General features: G+C 49.5%; 1 protein-coding gene across 15 annotated transcripts in view; it reads left to right on the top strand.

Annotated features, from left to right (window-relative positions):
• CDK5RAP2 (CDK5 regulatory subunit associated protein 2) overlaps positions 1 to 17118 on the top strand; it is a 172194-nt gene that overhangs the window by 119667 nt on the left and 35409 nt on the right. For 12 of the 15 annotated variants that reach the window (XM_045469565.1, XM_045469575.1, XM_045469576.1 and 9 more), the window contains 2 exons: positions 5803 to 6373; positions 8218 to 8450. The exons of 2 other annotated variants lie outside the window; for them this stretch is intronic. In XM_045469565.1, coding sequence (XP_045325521.1) covers positions 5803 to 6373; positions 8218 to 8450 — 804 coding nt within the window. Of the gene's footprint in view, positions 1 to 1276; positions 1399 to 1947; positions 1949 to 5802; positions 6374 to 8217; positions 8451 to 17118 lie in introns of all 15 variants that reach the window. One more of the 15 variants, XM_045469580.1, reaches the window with a different exon arrangement.

The raw sequence follows: 17118 nt of genomic DNA, 5'->3' as shown, positions 1-17118 counted from the left end.
CTCACTGCCCACTTTAAATGCAAGATTAGGGGCGCCTGGGTGGCTCAGTTGGTTGAGCACCGGCTTCAGCTCAGGTCACGATCTCACGGTCCGTGAGTTCGAGCCTCGCCTCGCGCTCTGTGCTGACAGCTCAGAGCCTGGAGCCTGTTTCGGATTCTGTGTCTCCCTCTCTCTCTGCCCCTCCCCCGTTCATGCTCTGTCTCTCTCTGTCTCAAAAATAAATAAATGTTAAAAAAAAATTTGTTTTAATGCAAGATTAATTGATTCTTCTTCACAGTCCTCGAGGCAGGAATAGTCATTATCCCCGTTTGTCTGTCGTTGAGGCCACAGTTTCAGAGATAAAGTGACTTGGCTGCGGTCATACTGCCACTAACTTCCGGCGGTAGATTTGCACCAGCCTGCCTGATTTCGAAGCCTGTGCCCTTTACTGCTTCATAAAGCCTCGTGTCTGATAACTCGCGTATGGATTTTCTGATGATCTGTAGCGTATGGTGTTTTCCATTTATGTTTAGGTTCTCGGGTTCACCTTAGTGGAGGTTTCAAGATAATTGGGGCTTTGGCATACTGCTCTTTCCTTCCCCCCTCCTTTCCCACTTTGTTTCCTTCCATCCATCCATCCATCCATCCAGACATCATTCATGCATTCAGTGGATATTCCCTGAGCACCTGCTGTGTGCCAGCCCCGTGCACTGGGTGTAGCAGAGAGACAGAGACAGAGAGACAGAGGAATGAGATAGTCTCAGTGCCTTCTGAGAACTCCCTGTCCAGTGGGAAGGGGGCAGAGAATTAAACACATCAGTGTGGGGCAGAAGCGGGGGGCACTTCAGGGAGGAAAGATTTGCACGGCAAAGGTGACTCAGCCCAACAGAGGCCCTGGCACTTTGCCCGGAGCTTGCCGTATGCACTTACCAATGTTTTTGTTTCTTGCTGAGACACCAGGGCGCCTCAACCAGGTGCTGCTCTCGCGGTTTCCCAGGAGACCCCCGAGGCCTCTCTCTTCCAGGGGAAAAGTGGGCATGAGTCTATAGAATTCGTTTTCTCACTCATAGTTTTTTGAGAGCCTAGACTTAAACCATTTCAGACAAGCTGCAGTATATTTATGCTTTTTATGTCCTGTTATGGCAGCTCGATAGATTAATTTTATCTTATAAATTGCATTTTGCCTCCCCAGTGTTTTTATTTTCCCCGTTGTATCTTTGTGTTCTTCTCAGTTGCTTGGCTAAGTTTCAAGTCTACGGTTTTATTTATTTTTCCTTCTCTTCACGAACGCCTGTAGCCCAGCCCCTTGTGGGAGCAGCCTACCAGGACAGCCCAGGAGAGCAGAAAGGAATTAGAACCATGGCCTGTGTCTGGAGAGACAAGGAAGGGGACAGTTATCAGCACACCAGCCACGAGACCGTCAGAATCCAGCCTCTGTGTGTGTCGAACAGCTTCCGTGTGCCAGGCACTCCTTGGGGTCTTGTATAGAAAAAATTTGTCACTAAGCCCCGCAACAGGCTTCTTAGGACATCATCATTATTCCCACTTAACACATGAGGAAATTGAGGTTTTTAGGAAGAATTGATCCAGGTCACCCAGCTGGTAAGCGGAGAGACGAGCAGAGGTCTGGTAGACTGTGTGTCCGAGCTTACCAGTCTGTCTGGCACGCTTTCCTCCCAGGCCGTGGACTGGGTCCTGGAGGGCATGGTACGTGCTCTCAGGAACCTCACAGCCCAGCAGGCAGGCAGGTCTCTGTGTGGTGCTGGCTGGGTTAGGTTAGGTGTGCCCCACCGGCCTCCGGCTGCCCAGGAGGGGGGTAAGAGGTGAGCCCGAGCTGACTCCTGGTTTGTGGGATTTGTCAGGCAGGCCGGTAGGAAAGGTACAGAGACATGAGTGAGGTCCCAGGCAAGTCACATCTATTTCTTCTTGGCAGTATAAAGTATTCTAAGCATACAGAGAATCACAAAGGGTGATAAAAGAATATTCACGTTCCCATTCATCCAGAATGAATAAATGCTTACGTTTTTTTCTTTTTACCTTACATCCATCCCCCTCTGCCTTTGTTAAAAAAAGGAGTCACCTTTCATCTGGACCTAATTCACTCCGTAAGAAATAATTATCTTCAGGAATCCTAAATTTGTCATGGGGCGGCTATGAGAACACCGTCTCTGGGGAAGTACTGAGTTACGATGCCCGCTTCCCCGAGGCCTCCCCAGTCAGCGCACTGAATACCTGGTCACATGCTTCTGAAGGTTGTGGGCTTTGAGGAGAAAGCCACTCTACCAGGCAGTAAAGTACTCTTAGCTGAATTGTAGAAAGTTCCAGAGCTGCAGTATTTCCTCTAACACAAATAAGTGGTCCTGGAGACATCTTTTGAGTGCTTGTTCACAGCCAGTTGGTTACTAAAGGCTTCGTGTCGAACTGGCAGTTTCCTTTTCCCTCCCAAATCCCCATCATTGGTGACCTTCTTTCCTTTTTCTGAATGTGCTTCTAGAACTTTGCACGTGCTGTTGCCCCTGCCTGAATTTCCCCCCTTCAGTTGAGGCCTAGCCGAGGCCCCTGTCTTTTAGGTCTCGGCTTAAATGTCATTTTCCAGGGAAGGCCTTCCTGAATCCCTCAGTTATTTAGACACTCCTGTTGGCCTCCCAGGTTTTGGTCTGATTCCACAGATGTTATTGGCCTTCACACTGAGGGTTGAGGATTGCCCCTCCCCGCTCTGCTACGGGAGACTTCCAGGCGTGGGAGGGGTAGCCACATCAGGAGGCGGCGTTCAGAGTTGGAGGCAGGTGGCCAGGCTTTGAAGGAGGGGCTGTGCTGCTTACTCGCCCTGACCCTGGGGCAGGTTCTTACCTCTCTAACTAAACCTCGAGTTCCTCTTCTGTAAAATGGGGACACTGGAGGGGCGCCTGGGTGGCGCAGTCGGTTAAGCGTCCGACTTCAGCCAGGTCACGATCTCGCGGTCCGTGAGTTCGAGCCCCGCGTCAGGCTCTGGGCTGATGGCTCAGAGCCTGGAGCCTGTTTCCGATTCTGTGTCTCCCTCTCTCTCTGCCCCTCCCCCGTTCATGCTCTGTCTCTCTCTGTCCCAAAAATAAATAAACGTTGAAAAAAAAAAAAAAAATTAAAAAAAAAAAAAAAATGGGGACACTGGTGACACCTCGCTGGACTGTCGCGAAGACTAAATGGATATCACAGGCGAGGTGCTTGGCGCTCGGCGGTAGGCCAGGTCCTGGCATAGTTACGTGTCCCGAGGCCTTTCTGAATGTGCTTCTAGAATTTTCTAGAGCCTTCAGGCTCACACCACATACTACAGCTTGTGATCCTCCCTGTCCCACACCCGCCGTGCAGTGATTTCTGATGAAATACCTGCCTTTGGCCCTTCATCGAGGGCTGCCGGGCCGCGAGTGGCAAAGCCACACTGCAGAGCCCATGCTGGGCCACGAGACGTGCCGGATACCGGCCTTGGCACTGGGCCACCGCCTCCTCGCTGCTGCTGAACACCAGGTGCTGTGGATTGGGGGCGCTTCTAGAGTCGAAGTTACGAATGCCGAGTGTGTGAGTGTGAGACTGGTCGTGCCGTAGGGTCAAAGCCTCCAGTGGAGGGTAAGTGTTGTGTGAGCGGGCACACCGTCCCCGCCATCCTGAGATGCACGTGCCCCTAAACGTCTGAGCCGGCCGTGGTCTGCACCACAGCAGGACGTTTGTGTGGGTCTTACATTTGTCTCTGCCTCATGATTACTTAATGAAAATCATCAAAACCGATCATTATTCCCCTGAGTGAACATAGCTTCTTGCCATGAGATTCCACTGTCATGAGGTTATTATGGCAGAGATACTTCCTTGACTTGGAAGGTGATCTACTGGGGAAAAGGCCTGCTGAGATGTCTCGCTCTGTCTCTGTCTCTTACACTCATTCAGCCGGCGGTTACTTACTGAGTCCCTTGTCTGCCCCAGGCCCCGGGCCAGGCCCTGGATTGCAGAAGGACATGCCTGCACGTGAGAGAGCGCGGGGACTGGCGACTGTCGCACATTTTGTGCAGTAGAAATGCTGTGCGGGGAATGCTTCCTTTAGGTCATGGAGCAGCTGCTTTCTAAAATAAAAAGAGTTATTTTATGGTATTTGCATCATGAACAGAGAGATAAGAAGGGGCTTACAGCCACGAGGAACAGTTGCGGAACCCAGAAATTGGAATATACAGTCTGCCGAGGATTCTGGTGCGCTTTTCCTTCTGTGAGCTCCCCCAGGCCCTGCCGTCCAACCCGCACGGCTGCTTAGGCAGCGCTTCCCCTGGTCCTCAGCCCCGGCTCGCAGGCCTCCTGCCTCCTGCCATCGGCTTCCTCTTCCATCTTCAGACAGTTTCAGGGAAGCAAAGACTGTCAGCATTAGCTGGGTTCCTTCACCACTGCGAGCCAGATGCTTTTTGCAGAGCTGTTGTGCCGTGTGATCCTGAGAACACAGCAAACACAACCCTTCACAGTAGGCGATGTTCTTTCCATGCAGCGCGTGAAGCGACTGAGGCTCAGAGAGGTTAAGGAACTTGCCTAAGGTCCCGCAGCTAGTAAGTGGCACAGCCAGAGTGGGAAACCAGATCTGTTGGATTTTGAAGATGGGTTTTTCTCCTGTATTCTGCTGCCTCCTAAGTATTCAGCAACCCTTCTATCGAGCTGAGGCTTCCCCGGACATGGGGTGGTGTGGTATGTGATTAAGGACAGGAGCTCTGGACTCGGGCCTGAGCATAACAGGCACCCTAGGCATCTTTTTGGGGAAACTGAGGCTCTGGGACGTTAGATTACTTGCCTAAGGCGACGGAGTCAGCAGGTGGCAAAGCTGGGTGTGAGCCCCCTGCTCTTTGGTTTCAGAGCTCCGCATTCTTTCTCCAGCACCGCCCCAGCGCTTAGACAAGTTTGGCCGCACGTCTGGGGATTTAAACTAGCTGTCAGGAAATATTTCCCGGCAGGGTCGTGCATCAGTGAAACGGCTCACTGCGGGGGACGTCGTGGCACCTCCTGGAAACTGTTAGACGTGGAAATGAAAAGAAGACTCCCATCAGGGATGGGTTTTAGAATTACTGCTCTTGATGGTACTTCACACACTCCCCGGTATCTCTCAGGCCTGCACTGACTTCTGGTCTGGGCTAAGGACTGTACCAGGCACTGGGAACGTGAAGGTGAAAGGCCAGCCCCTCCTGGGAAGGAGGGAGAGAGGAATCCAAATAAACAATTGCTAGGTAGATAAATAAGCAAGCCGATGTAGTTCCTCTGGCAGCACCCTGCACGTGGAGTGTTTGTCCCGGGCAAGACGCATAAGGGGCTGTGGAAGCACAGAAAGGAGGGACTGTTGTGCACAGTTTGAAGATGGGCTTGCAGAAGGAGCACTAGATCTGGATGTTGGAGGATGAGTAGGAGTTTGTTGAGTAGGTGTAGAGGACCAGGCATATTCCAGGCAGAGGGAACAGCACGTGCAAAAGCATGGGGGCACAAAATAGCCTGGTGTGTGCAGGGAATTCTGGCTAATTTAGTAGGGCATCTCCATAGGTGGCGTGAGGGGATATTCCTGGGAAGCCTGCCCAGAACTAGATCGTGGAGGTTCTCAGATGCTGTAAGAGGGCGTTTGGGTTTGATCCTCAGGATAGTGGGGTTATCGATGGATTTTAGGTGGGTGTTGGTGGTTATCATGGCCAAGCTCACTTTTCAGAGTAGTTACTCTGAGGAAGAGGGTAAGAGGAAGGACTAGGGTCAGAGAGGCTTGTTAGGCTGTGGCCGCACAGGGCCGGGGGGGTGGCTTTCAGCAAAGGAGGTACTGATATACGCATGTCTGATTTGCAGACTCTGAAATTTACCAGCCCGATGGCCCTGCCGTCTTGCCAACGTGCAATGAGAATCCTTCTGAAGATTTTCCGGGCCCGACCTCAGTAGCTACGTACTTGAGTCAGCTTCCCACTAAAGTCAGCCTGATTGGGACCCACCAGTCGGAGAACGTTGACACCTCGGGTGATGCAGAAAACTTAAAACAGAAAATCTGTGACTTGGAAACTGAGCTCGAGGGCTACCGGAATTTCTTATTTCAGCTTCAAAAGCACTCCCAGTGCAGTGAGGCCATTATCACAGTTTTGTGTGGGACAGAAGAAGCGGCCCAGGATGCCTTGAACAAGCCCAAGGGTAGTACCGACGAAGAAGAAATGACCCTTTCAAGTTTGCAGCAGGTTCGGTATGTGAAACACATGAAGATCCTTCATCAGCTGGCTCCAGAGGTGACCGACAGTGGGCTGCTGGAGGGCCTCAGACGGCAGCTGGTGGATCAGGAGTGTCAGCTGCAGAAGGAGCAGGACTTGAACGTGGAGCTTTTCAGTGAAATCCGTAACCTGCAGAATAGGTTCAGAGATCTCTCCCCCTCCAGGTACATCCCACCTCTGCTTCTTCCACGGTGGCAACCTGCAGTTCCCCCACGTTGCCTCTAGGTCGGAGCCCGTGAGCGGGGCGGGGGTGGGGTGGGGGGGATGCTGCTCGGTGGGTTGTGGTTGTGGGTTGTGTGCCGGGCAAGGCTCGATGGTGGGTTTAGGGCAGGTGGGCCCGATGGAGAGGTGAACGCGAGGCCACAGGGAGTGGTGGCCGTACGATTCTTGTGTTGTGTCTTCCGGAATTGGCAGAACAGGTTTTGCCCTCCTCAGGCTGGGAACGGGGTGAAGGTATTATGCCAGCCACTCGGGGAGTCCCGGTACGTTTGCTGAACGACAGTGTTTCCTCCTGGACCCCGTTATTGGCTTTTACTGCGGGGTTGAAACTGATGTCCTAGCTGGGGTAGGAAGGATATAAATATTTCCCGTATCTTTACCCTTTAAGGTCATCTTAGAGAAATAAGCCTGTGTTGAAAGAGAAGAATTCTTACGTCATGTTTTACGGGCATAGATAGGTACAGTTTTGCTTTATGAGATGTGACAAAAAAGCGACCAGTTGCAAAGTTGACCTTCATTCGTCACTAATTTGAGACAGACACATTATTCTAAATTGTCAGGAGCCAGAGCGAAGTTTTTCGAGCCTTCGCAAACAGCAAGCTGGGAGGAAGCTTGCATTTTATTGAAAGACAGTAGTGTCAGACGCCCGGGTAGGCACTTTTCTTATTTAATCCTCAGCATCGCCCGGAAAGGTGGTGTTCCTAAATATGGATGAGGAAGTGGAGCCTCAAAGAGGCCTCCCTGACCGAGCAGATGGCCCGAGGAGACGGGTGGTGTTGCTCAGAGCTGTCGCCAGTGCGCGAGCCCGTGGTGTCCTGCCCGACACCCCCCCACCCCCCACCCCCCGTGTTCTTCCTCACCCGCAAGGCCTGCCCCACCTTCAAGGCTGATGTCACATGGTCTGTACGTACACACTCACCACCAGAGGCAGGGGCAGCAGCCCCACGTACTGCCCTCATTTCAGGAAAAGGAGGACACGTTGAACTGAAGGGTCAGCATCTTTGCCGAGCCACGCTGGGGCCGAGTTACTGTGGCCACGCCATATATGAGCCACGCTTTGCTTAACTTGGGTTTTTCTCCGTGCCTCGGAGTACTGGTCGGCTCACACGGGGGAAGACAGATCCGGCGTCAGGAGAGGTCGTATCGTGCGATGCAGCATGGGCTTCGAAGGCGGACTGTTTGAGTCCGAAACCTTCCCCATTTAACTTTGCGATCTCGGAGTCCGTTTCCTCGCTGTAGACAAGGAGGTTCATACGTTTGTTGAAAGATTGGGAGGAACAGTTAACTTCTAAAAAACACCTAACACAGTGACCGGCAGATCATAGACCCTCCGTAAATGGTAGTTAGGATTATGATTACCCCCTGACCTTTGGAGAGGAGAGAGTCCTGATTTTGTTTTCCTGTGTCAACAGTTTCTTTTTTCTTCTTCATGGGAATTTGTGGCGGGTCCTCTGACCCTTGGAGCACTTGTTTCTATAATTCAGAATAATATTTTTGAGGAGTTTATGGAAACTAAATGTTCTCCCGAGTTCCTGCCAGTCTGTACTGTAATTGGGGGCTTTATAAGGTTGAAAATAGCGCAGAAGAACCTTTGTTCCAGCGTTTGTGGGTTGTTTTGAAATCGAAGGAGTGACCTTACACACTTCCAATTTTTCTAGAAGTATATATACTTGTACAGCTGCAGGCTTTAAAAAATTGTGCTCTGTCATTTTTCCAATTAGTGTTAAGGTCACAAAAATGCAATTCTGAAATGGTACAAGCGTTTTCTCCCCTCCCCCCCTTTTATCAGATACGATTCATTAGTTCAGTCCCAAGCCAGGGAGCTCTCCCTTCAAAGACAGCAGATTAAGGACAGCCATGGCATCTGTGTCATTTACCGTCGACATATGAACACCGTGATTAAGGCATTTGAGGAGTTGCTACAGGCCAGCGACGTGGATCGCTACGTGGCCGAGGGCTTCCAGGAGCAGCTGAATCAGTGTGCGGAGCTACTCGAGAAACTGGAAAAGCTGTTCCTCGACGGTAAGTAGGGCAGGGGCTTGCGAGTCTTAAGACACAGCATTTATCGGTCTAAGACTTCTCAGCAGTACTTAGCTCTGCTCTGATGAGGGGACAGCGGAGCCACACTGGCTGCTATCCCTTCCGGTGACTGCTTCCAGCGGTTGGTGGTCCTCACTGCTCCAGACCCGGGGTCCGGCTGGGGAGGGACACCCCTCCAGTGCCCGCCACATGGCTGCTCCAGATTTTCAAGAGAAGATGGGAATCGGGTTTTTTTTTTTTTTTTTTTTTTTTTCCCGAGGGGGAGGAGGGTAAGAACTCTTGAGTTTTAAATGTTGGCAACAACAGACAAAACAAGCAAACAAAAAAACCCCAAACATTTATCGGTTAAAAAAAATCTATTCAAGGGTCAGAGGTGGTTTAGAGCAAGGATGGAAGAAAGCCTCTGCTAAACAGTCACTATGTGCTAGGCAATTAAATAGGGGCTGTTGCATTTAAGTAAAAAAATAATCATTTGCAATTCTTTTGAGACTAGAACGAGAATTCTCTTACACTCTTTACCCAGCCTCATCAGTTTTGCCGTGTTCGCTCTGTCGTTTTCTCTCTCTGCCTATATTCAGATCTTCCTCGATTTGTGATGGGGTCGCATCCCGGCAGACTCATCACGAGTTAAAAGTATCATAAGCCAAGAACGCATATAACACCCCAACCTCCCAACACCATTGCTTAGCCCAGCCCAGCTGAAGTGTGCTCAGAACACCTACAGTAGCCCACTATTGGGCCCTGTCCCCTCGCGCAGAGCCCATTTTATAGTGAGGTGTTGAGTACCTCGTGTTATATGCCCAACGCCCTGCTGAAAGTGAGAATCAGAATGTCTGTGTGGGTCCAGAATGGTTGTATCAGTTATTTCCCCGCGTGATGATGGGGCTGACTGGGAACCGCAGCTCACCGTCTCTGCCCGGAGCCAGGAGGGAGGATCGTACCGCATGTCCCCGGCTCGGGAAAAGATCAAAATTCAGCATCTGCAGCCCAGTCCTTACTGGGTGCCTGTTGCTTTCACACCGTCCTGAAGTCAAAACCTGTAAGCTGAACCCTCGTAAGTCAGGGACCACCTGTGTATGCACGTATATACACGCATACGTATGCATATATGTGCACATACATTATTATTATTATTGTTATTTTCTAAGACTTTATGTTATGTTATTTAAAAAAAAATTTTTTTTTTTTCAACGTTTATTTATTTTTGGGACAGAGAGAGACAGAGCATGAATGGGGGAGGGGCAGAGAGAGAGGGAGACACAGAATCGGAAGCAGGCTCCAGGCTCCGAGCCGTCAGCCCAGAGCCTGACGCGGGGCTCGAACTCACGGACCGCGAGATCGTGACCTGGCTGAAGTTGGACGCTTAACCGACTGCGCCACCCAGGCGCCCCAATGTTATGTTATTTTACAGTGGGCTTCACACCCAGCATGGAGCCCGATATGGGGCTTGAGCCCAAGGTTCTGAGATCAAGATCTGAGCTGAGATCAAGAGTCGGACGCTTAACCGACTGAGCCACCCAGGTGTCCCCCTCCCCCCGCCCCCCCCCCACTGTTTTTTAAGATTTTACTTTTAAGTAATCTCTGCACCCAACGTGGGGCTTGAACTCACAACCCTGAGATCAAGAGTTGCACACTCCACCGACTGAGCCAGCCAGGCACCCCACATTATTATGATTATGATTGTTATCTTCTCCTAACCCTCTGAGGATGGATTGATGGTGTCCTGTCCTTTCCCCCTAGATGTGTCCGTGTGTGGCCCCTCACACCGGAGACACTCTCTTAGCCAAAACACCGCTGCTAAATTCATGACACAGTATCATCGTCTCATATACAGTCTATACTAAAATTTCGCTAATTGATTCAATAATGTCTTTTATGAATTTTATTCCTGATTCTGTTCCAGGACCCACTCCCTACGTTACATCAAGTTGTCTGTCTCTCTGGTTTCCTTTAATCGGGGGTAGTCGTTCACCCTTTGTCTTTCATGACACGGACCTGTTTGAAGAGTTCAGGCCAGTGCCCCAGTTTGGGATTATCTGTTTCTTTAGGATTAAGTTAGGAAAATTAGATGAGATTATGTGATTTGGGGAAGAATACGATGGTAAGTATCGTGTTCTCGTGGTATCGTGTTCATGAGGCGCATGCCATTAGTTTGTCCCGTTTTTGGCGAAAATAACTTTGACCATTTGGTTGAGCTGATATGCGTCAGGTTTCTCTACTCTAAATGACAACATTTCCCTGTGTCATATAGAAGCAATTAGTGGGAGGTACTTTGTAACCTTGTAAATACTTGGTTCCTCTTCAAATTTGTACTCGAGGTTTGCACAACGTTCCTTGCCTCTGTTATTAATTAATGACTATGGCGGTGGCCACCTGGTGGTTTTTTTTTTCCTGACGTCGTTATTTGTCTTCATTTCTTATTAGATGGCGTCTGTAGAAGGATAAACTCTTCCTTTACGTGCCCTTTTTTATTCCTATATTTGTTGTTTGTTTATTAGCAGTGTGGACTTAGTTTAGGTTCTTATTTTATTCAGGGGACTATTACTCATTCTGTCATTCATCCCGATGCTCAAATTGTTCCTCATTTGGCAAGTGGCAATTCCTTTTGACGGGTCTCCATCTTTTGGAGGAGCTTCCTTCTGTACATCTGTGCATCCTGGCACAAAAAAGACGTTCCAGCCCCACTGATACTGTCCCTGCCCCTGAACCAGCCATTTCTCCAAGTAGCCCTGGTTCATCTTAAAGGGAAATGCTATGCAAAAACTATGATTTGGAGGGGGCGCCTGGGTGGCTCAGTCGGTTGAGCGTCCGACTTCGGCTCAGGTCATGATCTCGTGGCCCGTGAGTTCGAGCCCCGCGTCGGGCTCTGTGCTGACAGCTCAGAGCCTGGCACCTGCTTCAGATTCTGTGTCTCCCTCTCTCTCTGCCTCTCCCCTGCTCATGCTGTCTCTCTCTCTGTCAAAAATAAATAAACATTAAAAAAAAAAAAACACAACAACTATGATTTGGGGCTGTGTAGGTTCATTGCTACTAGGGGATCATCGTTTCTAGACCCTTTAGCAGGCGGGACTAGAATATAGCTCACATGCATACACATGATATATATAACAATATGTAATTTATTTTAAAAATTGTTATTTCACAGTGGGGCCTCCAATTCCAGTCCAGCCCACCGTGCCCTTTATTGCTGTTTCCACTTCTGTATTTGTGTTTCCTGTCTCCAACAGTGAGAATCCTGGCTCTCACATCAGTATATCCGCTCCTTTGCTTAGTTCCCTAAGACACACAGATAGTTCCAGAATTGCCCCATCCTTAGCACTGTGAAAAGCAAACCTACTAAGAGATCAGTTCTTTTAGTTTTTAGGCTAAGGGTATGTAGTCAGGTATTAAATTGAAAAGTTATTGGATTTCATTCTTTCTGCAGTGTTGTTAGGATATTCATGTGAAATATAATTAGATTTATTTGTTTCCATTTGTGCTCAATTTTAGGGTTAGGGTTCCCCTCCCATTTTTACTGATTTCATTTTATGTTTTGAATATGAAAAATATTAAGGTGGTTCTCAAGCTAAAACTTTCTCCATTGAAATTGCGTCTATGAAGTCATTATTTTTGTCGCTCTCCTTTATATCCATGAGTATCCATGAGTATGACTTTCTGGTTGCCCTTTCTCAAACCTTCGGGAACTGGGCTTTTAGGCATCCCAGCCTCTCCACGGAATGGGCATGTGCCCGAGACACGAACACCTTCCACTTTGCTAAATCCGGTGATCGCTTTTGGATGGCACCTCACCCAAACTCACAGCAGTATTTTTTGGATGTGGCCCATCCCTCCCTCCTGGGGGAAATCCTTTCCTCCCTGGGCTTCTAGGAGGACACCACCCAGAGCCAGTTCTCCTCCCACCCCACTGGCCGCACCTTGGAGGTTCTGCCTTCAACATGTACTGCAAATCTGACCGATCTCCCCTTCCTCATGGCTGCTGCGGCTCCAGTGGATTATTCCAGGCCTGGCCTCCCCGGCCTTCCGGCCTCCACCTGTGTCCTGCCACGGTCCATTTCCGTACAAGAGACAGAGTGATCTTTTCAAAATGTAATCAGGTCCTGTTCCTTCTGCTCAAAATCAAAGGCTTTCCTATGTGAGTTGTAAGAGTTAAATAATGAGCATGAAGCCTTGACTCAGCGCTGGGTACGTGGCTCCTATGCGCTCCGTGCTTGCTAAAAGCCATACCTGTTGTGAGCGGGGGGCTTACTCCTCAGAACAACCTGTTTTACTTGAGGAACTTAGCCTTACAGAGGAAAGTCAGTTGCTCAAAGTTATAACTGACTTGGTGAAACCAAGATTTGACCTTAGTTCTTCTGTCTTCGTGCATACAAAACAGATGACTCACGAGGGTCCACCTATATTCAACTTAATTTCAAGATAGAACGTGGGATAGTTTGGGTTTCTGGGTCTAGAGAGCTTTTCCTGATTTTTTTGTAGAACCTAACAGCTCAGGCCTGTTGCACATTGATTGTCCCAGGACCAGCTCCCCAGGACCCTGGGGTCCAGGACACGGGAGCAGTTGACTTTTCCCAGCTTTGCGAAACCCACTTTCTTCTGACTAAGGGTTTCCAAATAAGCTAGTTTCCATTGTATTATTGGAGAAATAACTGGGTCCTCAAGATAGAGCCGTATCTTCCAGGCCCGAGGCGTTTTTCTGTTTGTCTCTCTTCTTCCTGCAAGCCCTCAACCGGCCTGAGGAGGTGGGAAGCCTGGGAAGCCGAGAAAGACTGCCTCTGGCACCAGCTGCCCTCCCTCACTCATCCAGCCGCCCCCCTTGATTTATTTTTTAGTTATTTACCTTGACAAGCCCAAGGAGATCTCACTTCTTGTTTCTTGCTGGTTCTGGAAGTAGAAAGCACTTCAGGCTTAGCAGACAACACAAACACAGAACTTTATTTTCTTGTATACAAAAGGCATAAAAGTCTCAGGTAGCTCTCTCTAACTTCCTTTCTTAGAGACTAAAATGTAACCAAGGTGGGTCTTTCTTGGATGCTATCTGAGGGGTCTGGCTCCTGCATTATGAAAGGAGCTTATTGTGAAGTAGTTTTATATTTGAGGTAATTGGATGGCATGAGTTCCTAAAAGTTTTAAATGCAACCTTTTTTTTTTTTATTAATACAAAGCAGTACTTGTTTGTGGTAGAGTACCAGATAAGCAAATACTCCTATAATTGCATTATTCATACAGCAAAAATGAACGCCCTGGAATTTATACTTTCAGTTCTGTTTTATACGTATATGTATTTTTTGTGGAACTAGAACTCTTTGCAGCCTTTCCCTCTGTCCAGTTGTAGATAATAAATATTAACCTACATTGTAAGTTTTAGTGACTGCAGAGCATTCTTTTGTATGAATGTCCCGTAATTCACTTAATCATTCCCCATTAGGTGGACATTTAGATTGTTTCCAGTTTGGGGCTATTGAAAGAACACCATGCCAGAATCTTTGTACATATCCCTGCTTTCCTTTAATAATATTTAGTTGGTAGGATGATGCTGTGGTTTCTCACTCCTTGTAAGCATGAGAGCCGGGCGTGTTTTCTAGCTTCACAAGCTAGGGATTTCACTAGGGGTCCAGAACCCTGCAAGATCTTTCTGCCTCTGTGCATTTTTCTGAGATGAGGATCTGCAAATTTCAGATTCTAAAAGTGGGTTGGGAGCCAAAGTAGATGGAGAACTGGGGTTGCAGTCCCAGGTTTTCCACTGGGTCCTCGTCCAGAGTGCCCCCCAAGGCCAGTAGCGTAAATGAGGAAGACCGTGTTGTCGCCAGGAATGTCCGAGTAAGCACTGGGGAAGATGGTAGGAGATGGTGAGGTAGCCTCTTGCCTCCACCAGCTCACCAGGTTTGTCAGGGTTTAGCCACATGAATAGACGGCAACCGCTGGGGTCCTTTCTCTTGACTCTCCTCTGCCTGCAGGAAGAACCTAATCTGTTCATTACTTTCAAGGCCTCCTACAGTCTGCCTTGTCTAGCCCACTACCGTCTCGATGGTGGTGGTGGTGGTGATGATGATGATGGGGAAACCATGAGGAAGGCTGGTCTTTAGCAGCTGCATGTTGTATGCTAGGCATTGTTCTCAGCCTAGGAGAAGGTACGGTTCATCACCTTCATTTAAAATTGTTTTAACGTTTATTTTTGAGAGAGAGAGACAGAGAGCAAGCAGGGGAGGGGCAGAGAGAGAGGGAGACACAGAATCCGAAGCAGGCTCCGGGCTCTGAGCCATCAGCACAGAGCCCGACGCGGGGCTCGAACTCACAGACCCGAGATCGTGACCTGAGCCGAAGTCGGACGCTTAACTGACTGAACCACCCAGCGCCCCCATCATCTTCATTTAAGAAACAAGGAACAGAGAAGTTAACATACTGGCTCAGGGTTGCACTAGGTGTAGCAGGGTCTGGATTTGAGCCCGGGCAGTTTGCTTCCACAGCCTGACCTCCTGACCGCCATGATGTGGTACTTCTCACACTCTTGTCACTTCGGGTATCTGGTCTGTACCTCTGTGCTGTGGGCCTTGCTTGCAACTCCCCACTTCTGGGACTTTGTTCAAACCACTCCCTTTGCTAGCAGGCTTTCACTGTCTCTTCCCTTCTAGAAAGCTTCTAGGAAGCTTTCTTTGTTCACCCCAGGTGGAAGCAAAACTGTTTAGTTTTTTATTCTGGGTTGTTTGTAGCTTGCACGTGACAATTACGTCCGGCCTTGTGAAGGACACTCTGCCAGGGTGGACAGAACAGACCCTTTGGAGCCAGACAGACTTGAGTTCAAATCTCAGCTTTATGGTTCTCTTATCCCTTTCATGGTCAGATTTCCTCTGTGAGGGAGTACTACCTGTGTTACGCAGTTATTTCTGAGGATTAAATGAGATTATTTCAAGTGTCTGTATCCTGCCTGACCAATCTTGGGAGCTCAGGAGGTGACCGCAGTGATTTCTCGTGAGCATATTTTATTTCTTGACAGCATAAACTCCTGGAAGATGGGGGCCTCGTCTCGTCCCGGCCTTCCAAACTAGGCCGGGGCCATACATGTAGTGCCCAGTCAGGATTTGAGGGCAATACTGCTAGTTTTGTGTGGTTTGGATCTTACACTGGGGCTCCCTTCCATTCTGTGTCTGACTCTGTCTGACCCTCATAGTAGGGGCCTGGAGGGAGAGGTATCTCTGAGCTCAGAAGGGAAGTCTTCCAGGAGGAAGGGGTATTGGAGGGGTATTCCGTATTGGAAGGATTCATAGTTGATGGGGAGAGGTATTTTGGGAGCCGTAATGGGCATGCGGGGTCGAGTTAGCATGGTGAACCAGGCTCTCCGGTAAAATGGAACATTTTTCCTCCTAAGTAGCCCTGGGATCTGCCCTCCACGTAGCGCCTTAGCTGCTTCCTGTCTTCGTACAGCAGTCCTTTCCTGCCTCAAATATCTGTCTTTTGTTACCTCCTCTAAATTTGCCCTGATGGTCCAGGCTGGGTCATGTTCATTTCTTCTGTGCGCCCTCCCGTGGTATCCCGTGCTGTCCCTTGTCACAGCTCGGTAGTGTAATTGTCTTTTGGGTCTCTTGTCCCCACTCAGCTGTGAACTCATTGAGGGTCGGATGGCCCCTCAGTCATCTCTGTATCCTCAGTGTCCAGCACGGGCACCCGGGGGGAGAGTGGAAGCACGTTATACAAATTACTGGTGGACGGAAAGGAAGAAACATTTGGGCCGTGGAGGAGATGCCGGGCTATGATATTTGAACCGGGTTCTCTACGACCGATGGACTTTGAGCGAAGGAGTCCTGTTTCAAAAGAGGCCTCTCAAATGGAGGCAGCATACGCGATGGACCGGTGCAGGGAGGAGGGTGGGTCGGCCAGTCCTGCAGGTCCCGCGTGGTAATTCTCGTGTTCACATGTGGAGCGGGTGACTAGACGCATTTTTATTTGACAAGGTGAGGCCCCCGCCACGACCCAGCTTTTGGGCGTAGCGGTAAGATTTGCCTGAAAGATGGAAGCGGTGCCTTCATGCCACGCTCCCTAAGCTGTTGGAACAGCCGGACAGGTGGTACCTGTCACCTGTGTGGAGCGGTTTCCACCGCGAAGTTCACCGCACCACTCGTAATGACGTCCCTGTGACTCCCACGCTAACCATTTGTTGTTTGGTTTTAAAGAACTCTGTTGTGGCTGGGGAATGGGCAGGATACAGTTGTTGAGTCCTTACAGACTCCTCGAAGGACGTCCTGTTTGAAGACAGAGAAACTCGTGCTTTGGGTGGTCTCAGGACACTTCCTTCTGTGGTCGTGGATTTTATTAAGGAATTGAGGAGAGGCGTTTTTTTTGTTGTTGTTTTTGGGTTTTTTTTGTTGTTTTTTTTTGATAGTTACAAGATGAATTTTTGGTCGGAAGTCCCAGCGTGCTTAAAGCCTGCCCCCGACCAGTGGTACCCTGCCCTGTGCGGTTTCCGAGGCGTCTGTCTGTGCTCCTGGAGGGCGATTGCACGGTGAGGCAGGCTGTGATGCTATCGTGTGCTAGGCTGGTACGTGTAGACTGCTGAGCCCCTTGGAGGGCCGGGCTGGGCAGATGGGCCATCCTCAGGGTTTTAGGGCCAGAATCTTACCAGCTGAATGTTGGTAAGCAGCCCTGTGCAGGTGCGAGA

The sequence above is a fragment of the Leopardus geoffroyi genome, chromosome D4 (genome assembly GCF_018350155.1).
Source record: "Leopardus geoffroyi isolate Oge1 chromosome D4, O.geoffroyi_Oge1_pat1.0, whole genome shotgun sequence".
NCBI classification, from domain to species: Eukaryota; Metazoa; Chordata; class Mammalia; order Carnivora; family Felidae; genus Leopardus; species Leopardus geoffroyi.
The sequence above is the reverse complement of the archived record's forward strand: the minus strand, read 5'-3'. Positions and strand labels throughout refer to the sequence as shown.